Source organism: Sceloporus undulatus, chromosome 1, assembly GCF_019175285.1.
Source record: "Sceloporus undulatus isolate JIND9_A2432 ecotype Alabama chromosome 1, SceUnd_v1.1, whole genome shotgun sequence".
NCBI classification, from domain to species: Eukaryota; Metazoa; Chordata; class Lepidosauria; order Squamata; family Phrynosomatidae; genus Sceloporus; species Sceloporus undulatus.
The window spans coordinates 265081562-265098540 of record NC_056522.1 but is presented as its reverse complement, the minus strand read 5'-3'; the positions used below and the strand labels follow the sequence as shown (position 1 = coordinate 265098540).

At 44.0% G+C, this 16979-nt stretch overlaps 1 protein-coding gene across 1 annotated transcript in view; it reads right to left on the bottom strand.

Annotated features, from left to right (window-relative positions):
- The window catches only part of TSPAN4 (tetraspanin 4), a 940765-nt gene that overhangs the window by 317300 nt on the left and 606486 nt on the right, over positions 1–16979 (bottom strand). The window contains exon 4 of the mRNA XM_042459276.1: positions 9934–10013. Within this exon, the coding sequence (XP_042315210.1) occupies positions 9934–10013 (80 nt within the window). The remainder of the gene's footprint in view (positions 1–9933; positions 10014–16979) is intronic.

Genomic DNA, 16979 nt, shown 5'->3' with positions numbered 1-16979 from the left:
TCCCACTGTCACTAGAAACGGGGGGTGGGGGGAGAGACAGATGAAACAAGCTGCACTTCTTAAGGCACAGAGATCTAGATATGAGCTGTCTGCACAGTCTCATGCATTTGTCCTAGGGGAAAGGTAAGGCAACATTTGTGTGGTGCCATTACATTGCTGGCTGTGTATAGCAGCTTTCAGGTAGTGCAGTTTATATTGTTTCCTTTTCTGGGAAGCTACAAAGTCAATACTACAATTGTCAGCTTCACTAATAAACAGGTGTGGCATAAATCAGTATCCACTGAGAGCCAGGATAGAGGAGCAAGTAATTATTGTGGTGGCCAGTTACATATGTAAGGGAAGCCTGTACATTATAGCTTGGCATGTCCAAGGCATCCTTTTTAAATGTACCTGCTAATCACAGTTAGGAAGGTTATTTGCTCCCCTGTCTATGTCAAAGAGAAGCAATGCACTTCTACAGGCGTCCTTGTGCAACCTATTTGCACTCAAACTATGGAAACTCACCCCATCCCACCTTCTTTGTGGGTTGCCTGGCAAGTGAGACTAGGCAGTGTTAGGTGTCAGTGCTAAGTTGTGATGTAGATGTGGAAGAAAGTCAAGGGATGCCTTCTATATACCACAGGGGAGGGTGCTGAACCTGTTCCATACCCACAATGTTTCAAAGCTGTTAAGAAGTCAAGGCTTTCTCATTTCTGTAGTTATATCCCTTGGTTCTTTTGCTTTTTCTGTCACAATACAGTGCAAATGTGTGGGGAAAGTCTGGTCTGTGGGTCCCTGCACCCAGCCCCAATGTGGCCTTCCAACACTTCAGACACCTTCTGACACCTGCACATGTGGCGAAGAAAAAGAAAGAAATCTAGTGTAAAAAATGTCCAATGACTGTTCCAGAAGCCTTCAGGGGGATTCTGACTTGCCGTTTAAGGTTATTTCAGCTCTCTAAGACTAGTTTAGACTCAAAGGGCCAAAACAGACTGAAGAAATAATCCATTTTGACACCACCTATTTGCCCTGGCTCAATGCTAGAATTCTGGGAAGTGTCATTTTGTGAGACATTGATCCTTCTCTGTTAGAGAGATCTGTTACCACAACAAACTACAGTTCCCAAAATTCCTTAGCACTGAGCCAGAGCAGTTAAAGTGGTTTCAAGTGGGATTATTTCTGAAGTCTGTTTAACCCCAAATTCACTTTTAAAATGAAATAGCTGTTTTCTACATGGGCATGGGAATATACAGGGGTCCATTTGGGGGAATAAATGAGCAGCTATGGCCCCATTGAAGCCTGAAGGAAAGAAGAAAATGGTTCCCAAACCATCAAGTTGCTCATCCCAGCTCTAGTATGAATAATGGGGGCTGGGTGGAGAGGATTAAAAAAAAGATATATCAATCAGAAGTAATCCTATTTACCAAAAGTAAAGCTGTACTGTTTATTATTGCAGCTTGTTTCATGGTATCAGCTGAAAGATTTTGATTGTTTTCATTAAAGATATAGGCCCCATACAGACTGCCAAAATAAAGCTGCTTTGGGTCACTTTGGAGGTATGCCATTTAAATGATGCATGCATCCTAAGAGTCCAGAAGCTGCACCAAAGCTGTGCTCCTGTCCTTAGGACTGGATCATGGGTTTGGCACAGCTTCCAGATTCTTAGGATGCGTGCAACATTTAAACAGCATACCTCCAAAGTGACCCGAAGCAGCTTTATTTTGGCCTGTCTGTATGGGGCCATAATCTCTTCCTCCCAATTCAGCAATGCATTATTCAGTGGTGTTGCACATCATTGTTTAGGGCTTATCATTCATATTTGCTGAGTTAGACTATAAAAACTGCTACACTGTTCCTTCTGGGAATCAGAAAAATAGCAGTGTGCATTTTATGCATTTCATGCTGCTTAAAATGTAAATATTGTTGTAGTTAATATATTATTGTATAACACGTTGTTGGAATTAAACACTATTTTCACAACAAAATTAAGAGGGGCAGAGGGAGATTTATGTACAACTAAAATGATTTGTTCTGAAGAGCAATGGGTCAAATGCAAGGCTTCTCACTTGCTCACCACAACCTTTAAATGAACAGCAGGTGGTGCTATGTAAGATTCAGAACATCATAGGCACTATACTGAATCAGGGAGAAGAGGATTCAGATTCTCAAACTTATGGTACCAGAGCACTTTCATGTTTGACATAATACCCAAGTCAGCTTTGCTACCAAGTATTCACTAACCAAAAAGCTGCTGTCAAACCTGATTGTCCTGTCAGTAAAAATACACAACACTTACATTTTTAAATATCCCTTCTTGAAACATACTTTAAAGTTTTCACCTGTCCTATATTTATATTTAAATAAAATGCTGAGATACAAACTAGTTCCCTGACTCCTATAGTCAACATTCTTGTTGCCATCTATATGTCTGCAACAGAAAACCAAAAGAGTCTCCTCTATTTACGGATGTTCTCCCTCAGACTGTATCTGCACTGCAGAATTCATGTAGTTTAACAACACTTTAACAACCATGGCTCAATGCTTTGTATTTTTGGGATTTGCACTTTGCTATGGTACCAGAGCTCTTTGACAGAGACAGTTAAATTAAAAAACCCTAAACCTAAAAAAAAATCCTTATAAACCCCAGAATTTCACAGCATGAAGGGATGGCAGTTAAAGCAGTGTGGATCTGCATTACATCTGAAGCGAAAATGCAGCCTGAGATTTAGACAGATATCTACTGTATGTACTCATGTGTAAGTCTAGAAATTTTAGTCCAAAAATTGACCCAAAAAATTGGGTCAACTTATCCACAAGTCAATGTAAGTACTACGCTTTAACTCTTATCAAAAAGGGAACCATGCCCTGGTGCAAGGCGAGAGCTTAATCTCTTTTGGAGCAGCTAAAAGAAACATCAGCCCCTCTACTATCTCATCCATCCAGCCTTCAGGGTGAACACAAATAGTTATGCCTGACAAAAATTTTAAATATCTTTAGTATTATTCTCCTTTGCTTCATCCTTTATATCCTTTGTTACATGCTCTACTTTTTACCCTTGACTTATCCACAGGTCATATCAAAATCTATAATTTTGGCCCCAATTTATAGTCAAGTATTTATGATAATTTTCCTTTACTTTTATATTGCTATATTCTTGAGGAAAGATACCACAGATACTAAAAACAGTGTATTTAGTCTTGCTCACTTCCTTGTGAACAGGGTTGTATTAATGCCTTGCAGATCTACAGCCTAGTTATTTGGATCTGTTCCATAATCCATATGGAGTGGTTCAGATGTGGTATCTGTTATATAAGTAGCAAATATACAAAGTAACACATTTCACTGGTCCAAATGGCTGTTTCAAAGAGTGAGCACCTGAAAATAAAAGATAAAACCATTTTTACAGCTCTAGGATGTGCCACTGTTCAGTTCAGGTGCTGAAAGAATTTGGGATTGGTAATAAAGATCACACTTCCATATCCTCCTGCCCTGAGGAGAGTGGCATCATCTTAAATTATCAAGTTTTTAAAATGCAAAGGGCTAAAGATATCAGTGTTCAGTATGAGGTATGACAACCAAGCAAAATATTTGCCTGTCCCTCATCTGAATGATGCACATCGCTGTAATTTCCCTCAACACAGGTGAAATGTCTCTGTTAACAATTATCTAACATAAGTTCACTCCCCTGAACTATTGCACTATTAGAATCTTCTAGCAAAGAATGCTAAATACTTCAGCAGACTACAAATCCCAGGTATCTGTAGAATGGAGCCTTTACGGTTTATGTGGTTATCAATCTGCTGTAATGGTGCCCTAAGGGCCAGCATGGTGTAGTGGTTTGAGTGCTGGACTATGACTCTGGAGACCAGGGTTCAAATTCCAGCTCGGCCATGAAACCCAGTGGGGGAGCTGGGGCAAGTCACACTCTCTCAGCCCCAGAGGATGGCAATGCCAAATCCGCTCTGAAGAAATGTGCCAAGAAACCACCAATGATAGGTTTGCCATAAGTCAGAAACGATTTGAAGACACACAACAATTCCTGTATTATATCACAGTGCAATACCACATCTTTGTACTGTTGTGTGGGTGGGACAAAACCAGCAAGATTCAGCAACTCAAAGTCTCTTAGACTTAAGCATGAGGCAACAAACCTTTGTAATAAAAAATAACGATATATCTGGTGGTAGTAAGTTACTCCTGAGTTGGGAAACTGAGGAAAAAGAGCCTCTCCAGCTTCAAACATCCACCCACCACTGTTAGTCTTCTTTGAATCAGTGTAGCTTTAAATACTTCTAGATTAAGGTGTAGTTCTTTTTATTTCCCTCCTTGGAGCAAAATTTATTTGGCCTTGCCTGACTGGCTCCATCTTCTAGTGCTGCATTTTACTCACAGCTTGGAAAGGGTACTTGGGGAAAGGCATGCTGGGTGGTGGAATCTGAAAGTTAGCAGTCCAAATTAATTTTAGCTTAGTTGTTTTCTAGTCTTCTGCCAACACCATGGAGTCAATATGCACACTGGCTTGGGCCAGCAAAGACCTTTGCTTACCATTTCTCTTAGCAGAAGATGCATTGACCTTACTGCCAGCTGCTGCTGAAGCTCTTTATTATAACTTTGTCCTTGAGATACCCACAAACCAACATTAACAAAGCATGGTATACATATTTTATTTTATTTCACCGATGTTCCTTACTGTTTGGAGACTCGATGCCTCCCCAGCTGGAAATCCAAAAGAGTCTACCAATCCCATGTAGCTCTGAGATATCTATATCTATATCAGTATATGCACATATAACCAAGTAATCCATTCCACATCATAAACACTATAAATCCCACAGTACAATGCATCACTAAAACAAAGCAGTACTAATTCTGATGCAAATACTACTGAAATGTTCTTGTGGATTTCTCAAGGGAAATTCAAGACAGGTAAAACTAAGACTGGAAAGTTGAATGTTTGCCAAATGCTGTCAAACAGTACAGTATTAAGGAAAGAAGCTGGAGAGGACCTAGACACTAAATGGCAAATCAGGACCATTTCCAACTATGGTCCTATTCCTTAGTCACATAACCTTTGAAAGAGAAGCATCTTAGGACAGTGTATTGTTGGTGTTCCTACAGCCAAGTTATTGGGATGTTTAAAGAAAATTGCTCTTCAGCAACTTGCTCCCCTTCTGAGGTGGCTGTCATTTTCCAGATTTTGCATTTTTTTTGTTTGTGTGCTGAATATTTGCTGTAAAAAATTAGTCACCATCACTATCTTGTTAAAAAACTTTTGTTTTGAAAAAGCTGTATTGGCTTTGGCTGCCATCAGTACGCTGTTCCTACAGTAAAACTTTCATCTCATTATCTCACATGTTGAGACAGCTTTTCTATGGTGGGTTACAGACTGCCCTCAAGTGGCCGTTCTCCCGCTGCCGCCATTCACTATGGAGGGAAGCCCCAGCGGCCAGACCGCGAGGCTTCCCAGCGCAGCAAAAAAGGAGTGCTGAAATGGTGATCCTTTTCAAAACGCGGAAGTGGCACCGCGAGGGGCAAAGCGCGCCCTTGCGGCGTCACTTCCGCCATGACACATCTGGACGCTATGCGTCCAAGATGTCAAAATGGCGACGCCCATGTGGAAGGGCACCGCCATTTACGACATGCTCCGCACGTGTTGGGGCCGGGGCCGGTTAGGAAGGGACGACTCTTCCTAACCCTACCACGGCCCTTCCTAACCCTAGCACGCACGGAGTGCGTTGTAAGTGGCAGTTTGTAACCCGCCTATATTTAACAAATAATCCTAAATCATCTTTTTTTTAAAAAAGCAAAAAAAAATCTTCTTTTGGAATGCACATTTTAAGAATAAGTTAATTTTATCACAGTGGCCAGAACTAGCATGCTAGTTAAATACATGGCAATAGCAATAGCATGTACATTTCTATACCACTTATCAGTGAACTCAGCAACCTCTAAGTGGTTTACAGTCTGTAAATTGCCCCCAAAAAGCTGGGTACTCATTCTACCGACCTACGAAAGAATGGAAGGCTGAGTCAACCTTGAAGCCCCTGGAATCAAACTCACAACCTTGTGGCTGCAGTACCAACATTTAACCACTGTGCCACCAGGGCTCACTTCTGCACCACCATACACATGTTCTTAAGCAATAATCTGCTTGAGAACCACAGTGGTGTAGTGCTTTGAGTGTTGGACAAGGAATCTTGGAGACCAGAGTTCTGGAAAACCAATGGTTCACCTTAGGTACGTCACAGTCTCTCAATGTAACAGGAAGGCAATGGCAAGCCTCCTCTGAACAAATCTTGCCAAGAAAACCCCATAATAGAGTTGCCTTAGGGCAGTGGTCCCCAAACTGTGCCCTTTAAGAGATTCTGGACTTCAGCTCCCAGAAGCATCAGCCACGTTGGCCAATAGTCTGGTCAATAGTCTGGTATTTTGGTAGCTGAAGTCCAAAATCCCTTAAAGAGCACAGTTTGGGGACCACCGCCTTAGAGTAACGATAAAACAGAAACAGATTGAAGCTCCACAACAACAACTAACAACAACAAAAACAACAATAATAACAACAATGTCAGATGAAATATGGAAGATGTGGCCCATGCATGAATGAAAGACAGCCTGGAGGGCAGATGCCCTTTAAGGACATTTTTGCACCCCTGAATCTCCTTCCCCAGTGCTCTCTTGGAAGCATTTTGCAAAAAAAAAAAAAAAAAAATGTTTTCCACTAGAAGCCTCTAGTTTAAGCTTAGCACTTAAACAGGTCACAGCCCCTCCTCCCAACTCAGCCATTCTAAGCCCTTCCCCATAACTCCCAAAATCAGAAGTGGACTTATGCTCACTTCCAGTATATGGCTAATAACAGGATCTGATGTAGTTTTCAGTGGAGGGGCCAGAGAACTGGGCACCAGAGCCTCTAAAGTTTCCCATCACTAATGTAGCCCCTCCTCTAAATGAAGGCGATGACCAAAAGAATACATATCATGTATGGGGAGAAAGCAGCCTGTCAGACTGGAGCCATTTCTTTTCGAACCTAGATGACCTGTTTGGTTGAGTGCAAGAAAATTTTATGGAAATTTAAGTTGGTTTTGGCTAACATGAAAAATTCATTAACTCATCAATTACAGTTAAGAATACAGGACATATCTTGATGGTTAAACATGATAATTCACCTTTTCAACACTGAACAGCATAAGGCCAGATATATTTATACCAACAAAAGTAAATCAATATGTTTTATCATTTCAGGTACATTATATACCTCAATCACTTAGTAGAAACATGCACAATGTTTCCATTCTCTTGATCTACTCTTGGGACATAAGCAGTTCAGAATCCCTGCACCTACTAGCTAAGACCTTGAGGGGGAAAAGGACACAGCAAAGAGAAATCATTTCTAAACCTCACTTTCAGAAAGAATGCAGCAACTTCCACTGTGAATATGCCAAGGTATATTCCCATTGTAAGTACTGTACATGCATGTTACAAGATGCAATTCAATTTTAAAGGTATGCACATGTGACACTGCCAGATGAACTGAAAGAGTTTGCAGAGAAAATGTCCTTCACAGCTCTTGTGTGCATCATTTTTAAAGGAAGACTTTTCATGCCAGCCCTCTAGATATTCTTCTACATATACTGTTCAGTTGAGTGAAACCAGCAGCTGGTGGCTTCCATATTACTGGGGGTGGTGAATCTGGAGTTTGGTCTGAACATTAAATCAACTATTCCAGGTGCTGAACTGTATTCCCAAAATAGGTTCTGTTCCTTTAACATTCAGATTCAAGCCCAGAGCCAGTTCACTACCCTGGTGACATGGAAGCCACTAGCTGCTACTGCTGACTGAGCTATAAACTGGGATGAGCATAAGCCTAAGAGAAGTGGGCAGCTTAAAAGGACAAGCCAACCATGGTGCTTGTCTTTTCAGGAAGCTTTGAGGTAAGCTGGGATAAACACCAGGGGACCCCAGCAGTGGGAGAGAATCAGGAGCTAGAAGGCAGACTAGTCTGATATTTTCTATCAGCTTATCCAGAGCTTAAGTGGAGTTCCCCTCCTTGAGTTTCAGAACTTCCCTCAGAAGACCAGCTGGTCTCGAATACACACAGCCTTAGTCAGAAAGGGCTAAAAAATAGAAGCAGGAAGAATTTTGAGAAGGAAGGGTTAGTGGGTCAAGCCAATTCAGGCCATTTTAAAGTGCTCCCAATCCTCCTCACCTCCCCAGCCAACAGAGCCACAGCTGTTGCTTTGTTCCCATCATTATCCTTAATCCCATGCCTCTCTGTCTGAAATGTCTGTTTGTGTCCATGGGAGAGAAAGGTATAAGAGAGTTTGGATTGATAACTGAAATGCCACCCAGATGCCACGGCAGATTGCATCCAGATACTGTAGTTCCAGTTGCTGTGCCCAACTTTTCAGTTTGTTTAAAAAGAAAACTTACATTCTGATTATTTTTGTAAGGAGAAGCAGAAGCAAGTGAATGTATTTTATCTTAGTGATCACTGCCCCCAAAAGATACTGCAGGTAAGAATGTTACATGCAGTTGCGCCTGCCACAACGCCCATCTAGGCAAAAGCAAACATTCTACAGAAAAGTAATGAACAAACTGAACCATGAGCCACAATGTGCTAATAAAATCCTGAAGCAAGAACAAGACCAATCCACTTCCTCTTGAAAACTTGCAATGTTATTTCAAGACAAATGCTTCTCGAGACAATGCAATGATTATCCAGCTACACCGCTTTTCCCCAAAAGGACTTGCGTGGGTCCACTTTAAACAGAAGCAATATTCTGTTTCATTCAAGATTTGCAGATACTCATAGAGGACTGAAAGTGGTAAGACTGCTTATGACAGGGGAAGGAGCTCCCACGTGGGATGTACAAGCGATGCTCTTCACTGTTATGGCTCTCCTCACTGCAGACAACCCAGTGCTAGCCTGCTAACCTACTTTATTTCGGCTGCAGTATCACCATTATTGATGGCACTGCCCAGCATAGGTGGCCACTTCGTCACGTGAATGTCAACGACGCACACATTGATCAGCTAATTCCAGGTCACAGAACAAACAAGTCCATTAGCACTGAAGAAACACCTTTCAAACAGAATTCATCTGGTTTGAGATCCCATGGAACAAATAGCCATGCCAAGACATACTTTAATAACTTACCCATGCACACGTTTGGGCAAAACAACGAGTTCCCAGTTTCTGTGATAACATTTAAACAGGCATGCATTTTAACAAAACAGAGGAAGAAGAGGGGGAAACAGATTGCTCCACAGTAACTCATCAAGTAGGTTAGGCAGTAAAAGACAAACTCAGAATTATGCATAATGAGGTGGCAGACAGAGGCAGCAACTCTCTGGACTGTAGCATATGAATTGGAGGGTGGCACTTCCACGTGTGTAATCCCTTCCCTTGCAGAAAAAGCGTGTAGTAAACTACCAGACTAGAGAGTGGAGTATGTTAAACTCTTCTGTCATATTGTGATTCTATGTAGAGAGAGGTCTTTCCCCCCCAAATCTGGTAGAGTAATGAAATACATTGTACATGCCCTCCCACTCTACAGCACAAAGTGGTGCAGCCTCAAGTGGTGTCACCTCAAGTATAACATGTTACTCTGCAGCATGTGTAAAACACTCCCAGGCTGCATCCATACTGCAGAAGTAATCCAGTTTGACACCACTTCAACTGCCACAGCTCAAGGCTATGGAATACTGGAAATGGTAGTTTGTTGTTTGAGGTGCCACAACAAACTACTATTCCCAGTATTCCATAGCCTTAAGCCATGGCAGTTGAAGTGGTGTCAAACTGGATTACTTCTGCAGTACGGATCCAATGCCAGTTTCCCATTTGTACCACTACTCACAGGCCCAAAGTTTGAAAGAAGGGGAGAAAAGAATACTTTTAAAAAAAACTTTTTGAGAGGACAGAGAAGGGGGAAACCCCGGACGGATAGACCTACTCACCCAGAAGAGAAGGTTGAAGACAAACATGAGGTACTTAATGCACTGGAGGCAGTTGTGAGCCATACTGCACCGCTTCAGTTCTAGAAGGAAGATAAAGGAGAGATCCAAGTAAAAGACCACATACTTGTTCCCCTTGGGAGAGGTGTACTTGGCCTTGGTGGCCTTAGGGCCTGGGTTGGTGTGGAATCCAAAGAAAGAGTTGCTGGCCGCCCCAAACTGGCCGCCATACATGCTGCTGTAGCGTGGGAAGGCGCCATTGGGGAAACTGTAATCCTTGCTGTCCAGAGACGGGCTCCTGTGGTACGTCGATTCATCCGTGCTGGACCTGCGCATCGTGATGTCCATAAAAAAGCCTTCCACAGTTATGACCGACAAGAAAAGGGGTGGCTTTCTTTGCCTGGGAGGTTGTGGCTTCCCCCAACTATTGCTTGGTTCTTTGGCCTGCCATCCTGTCGAGGGATGCAGTGGGGTGCCAAGGCTGCCAGGGGACCTAGGAGCAGGAGCCTGCAAGGCTTAGAGTTGGCCGACACTAGGGGCTCACTTGTTGAAAAGTCAAGGCTGCCCAGAAACACATGCCCTTTGATGCCCCACTCTCTCCCTCCCCTTGGTCCTAAAAAAAGGAGGAGGAGGAGGAGAAACTGAGGAAGAGAGAGAAAAAAGAAGAGGGCAAAGAACACAAAAAAGTAGATATTGCTGCTGCTGCTGCTGCTACTCTGCCCCCCCAAACGATGTTCCTTTTCCTTTTCGTTCAAGAGCCTGCTTCTTTCTTTTGCAAGGTGCCTTCTTTCTTTCTTTGGATGGCTAGGACTGGGGCTCTGCTTGTCATCCCAAGTGCCCTAGGAAACCTTGACTCCACATTGCAACCCTTCCCCCAAAATAGTAGTAGTGTGCCAATCGCTTAGGGCTGGTGCTTCAGAGCCAGGAGGGGGAAACGAGGGGCCAGGGTGCCCCCCTGCCAGGCGCCCTGCCTTGCCCACATGGCACTCTCGGCTCAAGTGCATGCGATCCTTCCCGCGGCTCCTTTGCCCAGAGGATGCCCAAGGCAACCAGCAGCAGGAAGGAGGAGGAGGAGGAGGAGGAGGCTGCTCCGCCGAGGCTTCATCCCCAGCCCTCTCCGCTCGCCGCCGCGGACTGGAGCCCTGGACCAGCGGAGGCTCGGCACTCAGCCCCAGCCCCGGCCGCAGCCAATGGCAGCCCCCTCCTCCTCCTTCTCCCCGCCCTCCGAGCCAAGAGGAGCCGAGGCGGAGGATGCTGATGCTGATGCTGGGAAGCCCTCCGCCTCCAGGTGCAGCAGTGCCTGGCTGCCTTCTCGGTCCTAGGATGAGTTTGCTGCTTCCCCTGATGCTGAGGAGCCCAGATCTAGCCTTATGGGAGACTCATGTCTAGGAAAGCTCCCGCTGCCAACTTCTGCCTCTCCATGAGGCTCCAAGGTGCTGCTGCTGCTGCTGCTGCAAGATCACTTTCCGAGTCCAAGATCCCTCTGCAGGCTCCTGCTATAGGTCTGCCCCTAGGCTTTCCCCTCTGCCCCATGCATCTGAGGAAGGAGGCTCAGATCTAGGGAAGCTCAAGAACGAGGTCTTTGGGCAGAAGGAAAAGTCCAGGGACAAACCTATAGCAGGGAGACCTGAACCTATAGGTCTGTCCCTGGACTTTCCCCTCTGCCCCATGCATCTGAGGAAGGAGGCTCAGGTCTAAGAAAGCTCAAGCTACCAACTTCCTCAGACTTAGGTCTGAGTCCAGGGACAGACCTATTGCACAAGTGGAAAGTCCAGGGAGAGCTCTATAGCAGGAGTTTTGTCCTTGGACTTTCCACTCTTGCTATAAGTCTGACCCTGGACTCAGACTTAGGTCTGAGGAAGTAGACTCAAGTCTATGAAAGCTCCTGCTATAGAGCTCTTCCTCAACTTGCCACTCTGCACCATACATCTGAGGAAGGAGGCTCATGCTAGGAAAGTTCCTGCTATAAGTCTGTCCCTGGACTTTCCACTTGAGCCCTTGCATCCGAGGATTCAGGCTCAAGTCTACGAAAGCTCAGGCTCCCCACATCTCCCTTTCAGTTAGCCTCAAAAGTGCTACAAGATCCCTTTGCAGGAGGTATCACCAGAGTTGTTTCTCCAGGTCACTGTCATCCTCTTTCATTTTCCACAGGCAAGGTTTGGGTTTTTATTTGCATTTTTTAAAGCATCCCAAATGGTCCTTGGAGTTATCATCCCTTTGGGAGGAGCCGTGGGATTTACAGATGTTTTGAGTGTAATCGCTCTTAAAAACAAACAAGCTAGAGTGTATTACACTTGTATGTTTTCTGATGGTGAAACAAAAACCCCTAAGCTCTCTTTGGTCTCATCTGCACTAAAGAAATAATGCAATTTGACAATGTTTTAACTGCCATGGTTCAGTGGTATGGAATTCTGGGACTTGTAGTTTGTTGTGGCACCAGAGCTCTCTGACTGAAGAGGCTAAATATCTCACAAAGCTACAATTCCCAGGATTCTATAGCACTGAGCCACAACAGTTAAAGCAGTGTCAAACTGCATTCTTTCTGCAGAGTTTTGAGATGCTGCTTCCCCACTCATCTCATCTGACATCTCTGGGATGCTCTTGCTGTGATCCCCTGCTATGGGAGTCTCCTATACAGTAGATCACTTTTTTCATTTTACTAATCTGACATGTCATTCCCTTAACTATTTTGACCACTCTGCCCCCTCCCCCCCCCCAGTCTCTGAACCCCAGACACCATGTTCCTAGCCTTCCCAATTCAGTGGCATAGGGCATTATCAAGGGTGAAGAAAATTACTTTTGTCCTCTTCTCACATACATACACCTGGGACACCCCTTGCTGAAAGATGGTGTATAGGTGTTGGGCATGGGAGAGCACAAGGGTTAAATGTTTGGATGTGGATCCACCCATCATCCTCACTGGATGACCTTGGGCTGGTAACCAACTCTTAACCTAATGTACATGTAAGGATAAAATGTATAGTAGTAAGATAACAGGGAGAGAACTATGGGGGCCACCTTGACCTCCTTGGATGAAAGCTGAGATCTAAGTACGATCCTTGCAGTCAACTTGATCCTTACTGGGCTCATGAATAGGTTGTGCTTATTTCCAGCGAATGCATTGTGAAGGGCTGACAAACTAAGATGTGGATATAGTCCCTCTCTTGAAGACCTAAGAGGGGATGTTGCTACTTGAGACTACATGTGAAGCCTTCTAACTTCCAGATCAAGGAACTGGCATCCATACAGTCAAACTGAACATGGGTCTATGAGAGAGGTCTCATCTACCACTAGACTCAGCACACAGGATGTGTTTTATGCTGACTGGGACCAGAGCAAGAAAACATCTCTGGGCAGCAGATTGGAGAATGTTCCGCAGCACAGCATGGCACCATGTATTACAGATTATCTTTCATTTCATAGCAAACATTGCTACTGTTGGTTATATTCCTTAGGACAGGGTGGGCAACTGCAGGGCCACCCCCCCGCCCCACACCAGCCCTACAGGTCACACCACTGTGTTTGCAATTGGTTTACAGATTGTAAACTGCTTAGAGAGTGCTGAGTTCACTGAGAAGCAATATAGGAAGGCAAATGTTGTTGTTAAATGCTATTTTGCTGTACAGTACTCAAAGTAATGCAACATCACTTTCAGCTACAATTTTTTACTTCTTTGGGGCCATTTTTTGTTTGTTTGTTTCAAGGCTCTCAAGATTTGAGAAGCTCTAAGCAGTTAGGGGAACTAAACCAATACAGGATTGGGTAGACTTCAAAGACATAGTAGTCATGTCAGTCTGGAAAATCAGTATGCATAAGGATCTTGTAGCATCTTTGAGACTGCCTGAAAGAAAGAAGCTGATAGCATGAGCTTTTGTAGACTACGAAAGCTCATGCTACCAGCTTCTTTTTTTCAGGCAGTCTCAAAGGTGCTACAAGATCCCTTTGCATACAGTTTTAGGTAGTTTGGGCAAATTAAGGATAATTTTAGGGGGAGGGGGAACACCCAAAAACTCAGCCTCAAATGGGGGGGGGGGGTCTGCAGGCTTTGGGAGGCTTTGTGGGGGCTTCAGAGCTGCATGAGGGATCTCCAAGGACTGCATGCAGCCTGTGGGCCAGTTTGCTCACCCTTTGGATCTCCATTCAGAATGTAATGCACATTCAGAATTGTTTTATTTGTAGGGAAGAGTGTTAGGAAGCAATATTTGGGGGTTTGTGGATATGGATATACCATTATGAACGGGGAAACCCACAAACACTAATTTCTCTAAAGCTATGCTAGATCTCTTTTTCTTCTTAAATTTCTGGAGGTTGCTATGCTAAAGCAATGTTTTGTGAGGACTTCCCATCCTAACAATATGGACAGAATGGTGATCAATATTCCCCACTCCTCAAGCCTGGCTTTGCCTAGTTTAAAGTCAAACTATTCACTTCAGGACATTTCACTAATGCTGTGTGCATGTGCACCTTGAGTACTATTTTTCTACCCAAGTTTATGCAAGCCCATTACCTTCATAAGGGAAGCAATGACTCTACGCTTGGCAGAGACCCGCTTGTTCCTGCAAGAGAGTGCCCAGGGTTGGATTTCAAATGTAGGGCTCTGCCAGTGATTGGCACAGCTCATAGTCCAGTGGCACACCAATATTCCTTAGGATAAGGAATCACTTTCATAGTATACCCAGTACATGAAATATATCATGAGGCAGAAGGAACAAGTAATGAGTTAGCAATTTAAACACCTTGCAGGAGAAAGAAAATACACAAGATGAGAGCAGATCTCTTGCCTGAATCATCTTTCTTGGGGAAACCTACTCAGAGAACTCTATTCAGTTGAACAGCAAAATTGAGAAAGTAGAATGGATGTTATTACAAACCACTGTTTCAAGGTCATCCCAATAAACCATCCACTCTCTTAAACTGCAAAAATTTTATAGAAATGACAGGCAATCATCTGCTCTCTCTTTCTTGAATGCATATGGGGATGCAAACACACACACTACTACATAGTGATTCCAGTACTTATGCTATCCTGTGATGACTATTCTAGATAGAAATATCTTGTAGTGTAGAGCAAAGAGAAAGTTACTGATTAGACATTCTGTTCCCTAAGGGTAAAAAACTGCCCTTCTGGGTTTTAGACTTGGTTTCTATGAGTTGGGCCAGATTCCTGTTGAGGCACTAAACTAGTGCAAACTGCCAGCTGCAGAGTGGTAGTAGCAGGAGTGATAAAGTTTGTGGATGCAGCACAAGGAACTCGCAGCACTGGAAAACTGGCTGCCTGGAGCTGGCAGTAATTTGGCTGTTTTCCCCATCATTGTGCAACTCTAGAAGTGCACCCACAGGAGTCTCCTGGCCCCTGAAGTTAAGGAAGGTTCACAAAGTCCCAAAGTTTCTATAGTTTTGCTCACCCAATCTCTAGCCAGGGGTGGCACACCTGTGGCCCGCGGGCCGGATGTGGCCCGGCAGGCCTTGGGACCCGGCCCCCAGCCCCGGTCCCTGCCGCCGATTGCCGCCGGGCCTTTGGGGGGCAACTTTGTCTATAGAAGCTCCGAAAACCATCCATTTATATTAACATTTTTTAAAAAAATCAGCAAATTTTTTTGCGTGTCCTCCATTTTTTTAAAAAAGTGTCTCCATTTGAAAATTTTGTCCTACATTGTCCTGGTTTATTTATATATTTAATTTTTTAAAAAAATTTATATTATATTTTTTTTGCTTCCGCCCTCCCAGTTGTCTGAGGGACAGCAACCCGGCCCCCGGGCTCAAAAAGGTTGCCTACCCCTGCTCTAAGCAAAACATTTGCCCTACAAAGGAAATCCAGGCCCAGTTTGCTCACAATATTCTGCACTTGTGACTTTGACAGCTCATTTTTCAAAAAGCATAAGTTCTTGCATTGGCTTACTATGCTGTAGGAGGATGCAACTGCAGTCTTTCATACCAAAGAGCCCTCCCAATCTGGCAGAGAAGAGTGTCGTTGGAGGACAGGAAAAGGTTCTTTGCAGTACAAATATCTAACGTGTGCTGGTATCAACAGTTGTGTTGATCAATGCTGGTCTGCAGGAGGCAACAAACTGTGAGCTAGGATTTTAGGAAGGGGGGGGGTCCAGACTAAGTGCCACCATTATAATGGGGCTGGGGGTGCGGCGCACAGCAGCACACACACCATTCATTTTTCTAATGGAAGGGGGGGTCTGGACCCCAAGAACCCCCCCTCTGGCTACGTCCCTGCACAAAAATAACGTGTGTGGTGCGTGCGTGCTCATTTTTATATATTATTTTTGGTGCCCACTCACTTGATAAATATTGTTTACCATGACAGGAATGAGTACAGTGAGCTTCAGACCCTCCTGTCTTCTTCCTGGGAAGATATAAGCTCATAAACTTTTCATTTCTGGTTTGGATTAACTGTGGCTTCTCCATTTTGTTTGTATCCAACAAGCAGGTCAATCTTCCCCATGTTTGACAAAACAGGGCAGCTTCAGAGCATTGATATGAAGCAACTTGTTTTCAAGCAAACCACAGCTGATCAGCCATAATTCAGGATGCAGACAAAACACTATCTCTCACTAATAAAAAAGAAAATGAGGGGATCTTTGGATGTTTCTCATAGTTACATATAGGGAGAGAAAAGCAATGGGGGGGGAAGGTTTACTTCAGCATTGCTCCTGTCCTGATAAATAAGTGATGCAGAAAGTGTAGCATGTTGGGATGTATGGTACCCCCAGTCTCTTTTTTGTGGGCATATGAACCCAGGACATCCTAAGCCACAGGTCCACCCACTTTTTAAAAAATAAAAAGTCTGGATTTGCCCAAACAATGCACACAAGTTAAAATGGCCACAGAGCGGAGGTAAACTCCCAGTACCCAAAAAGCCCCCATAGCAAGTGTGGCTGAAACCCGAACTGGGAAGTGAATCACAAACTAATTTATATGCTCTGTGGCACCACACAGAGGAGGAGGAAAAAAAACACGGGCAAGTTGCCTACTGCTGTGAAAGCCTGCTTTATCATGACAGCAAATGATAGCATGCATACATTGGTTTCATAGACTCA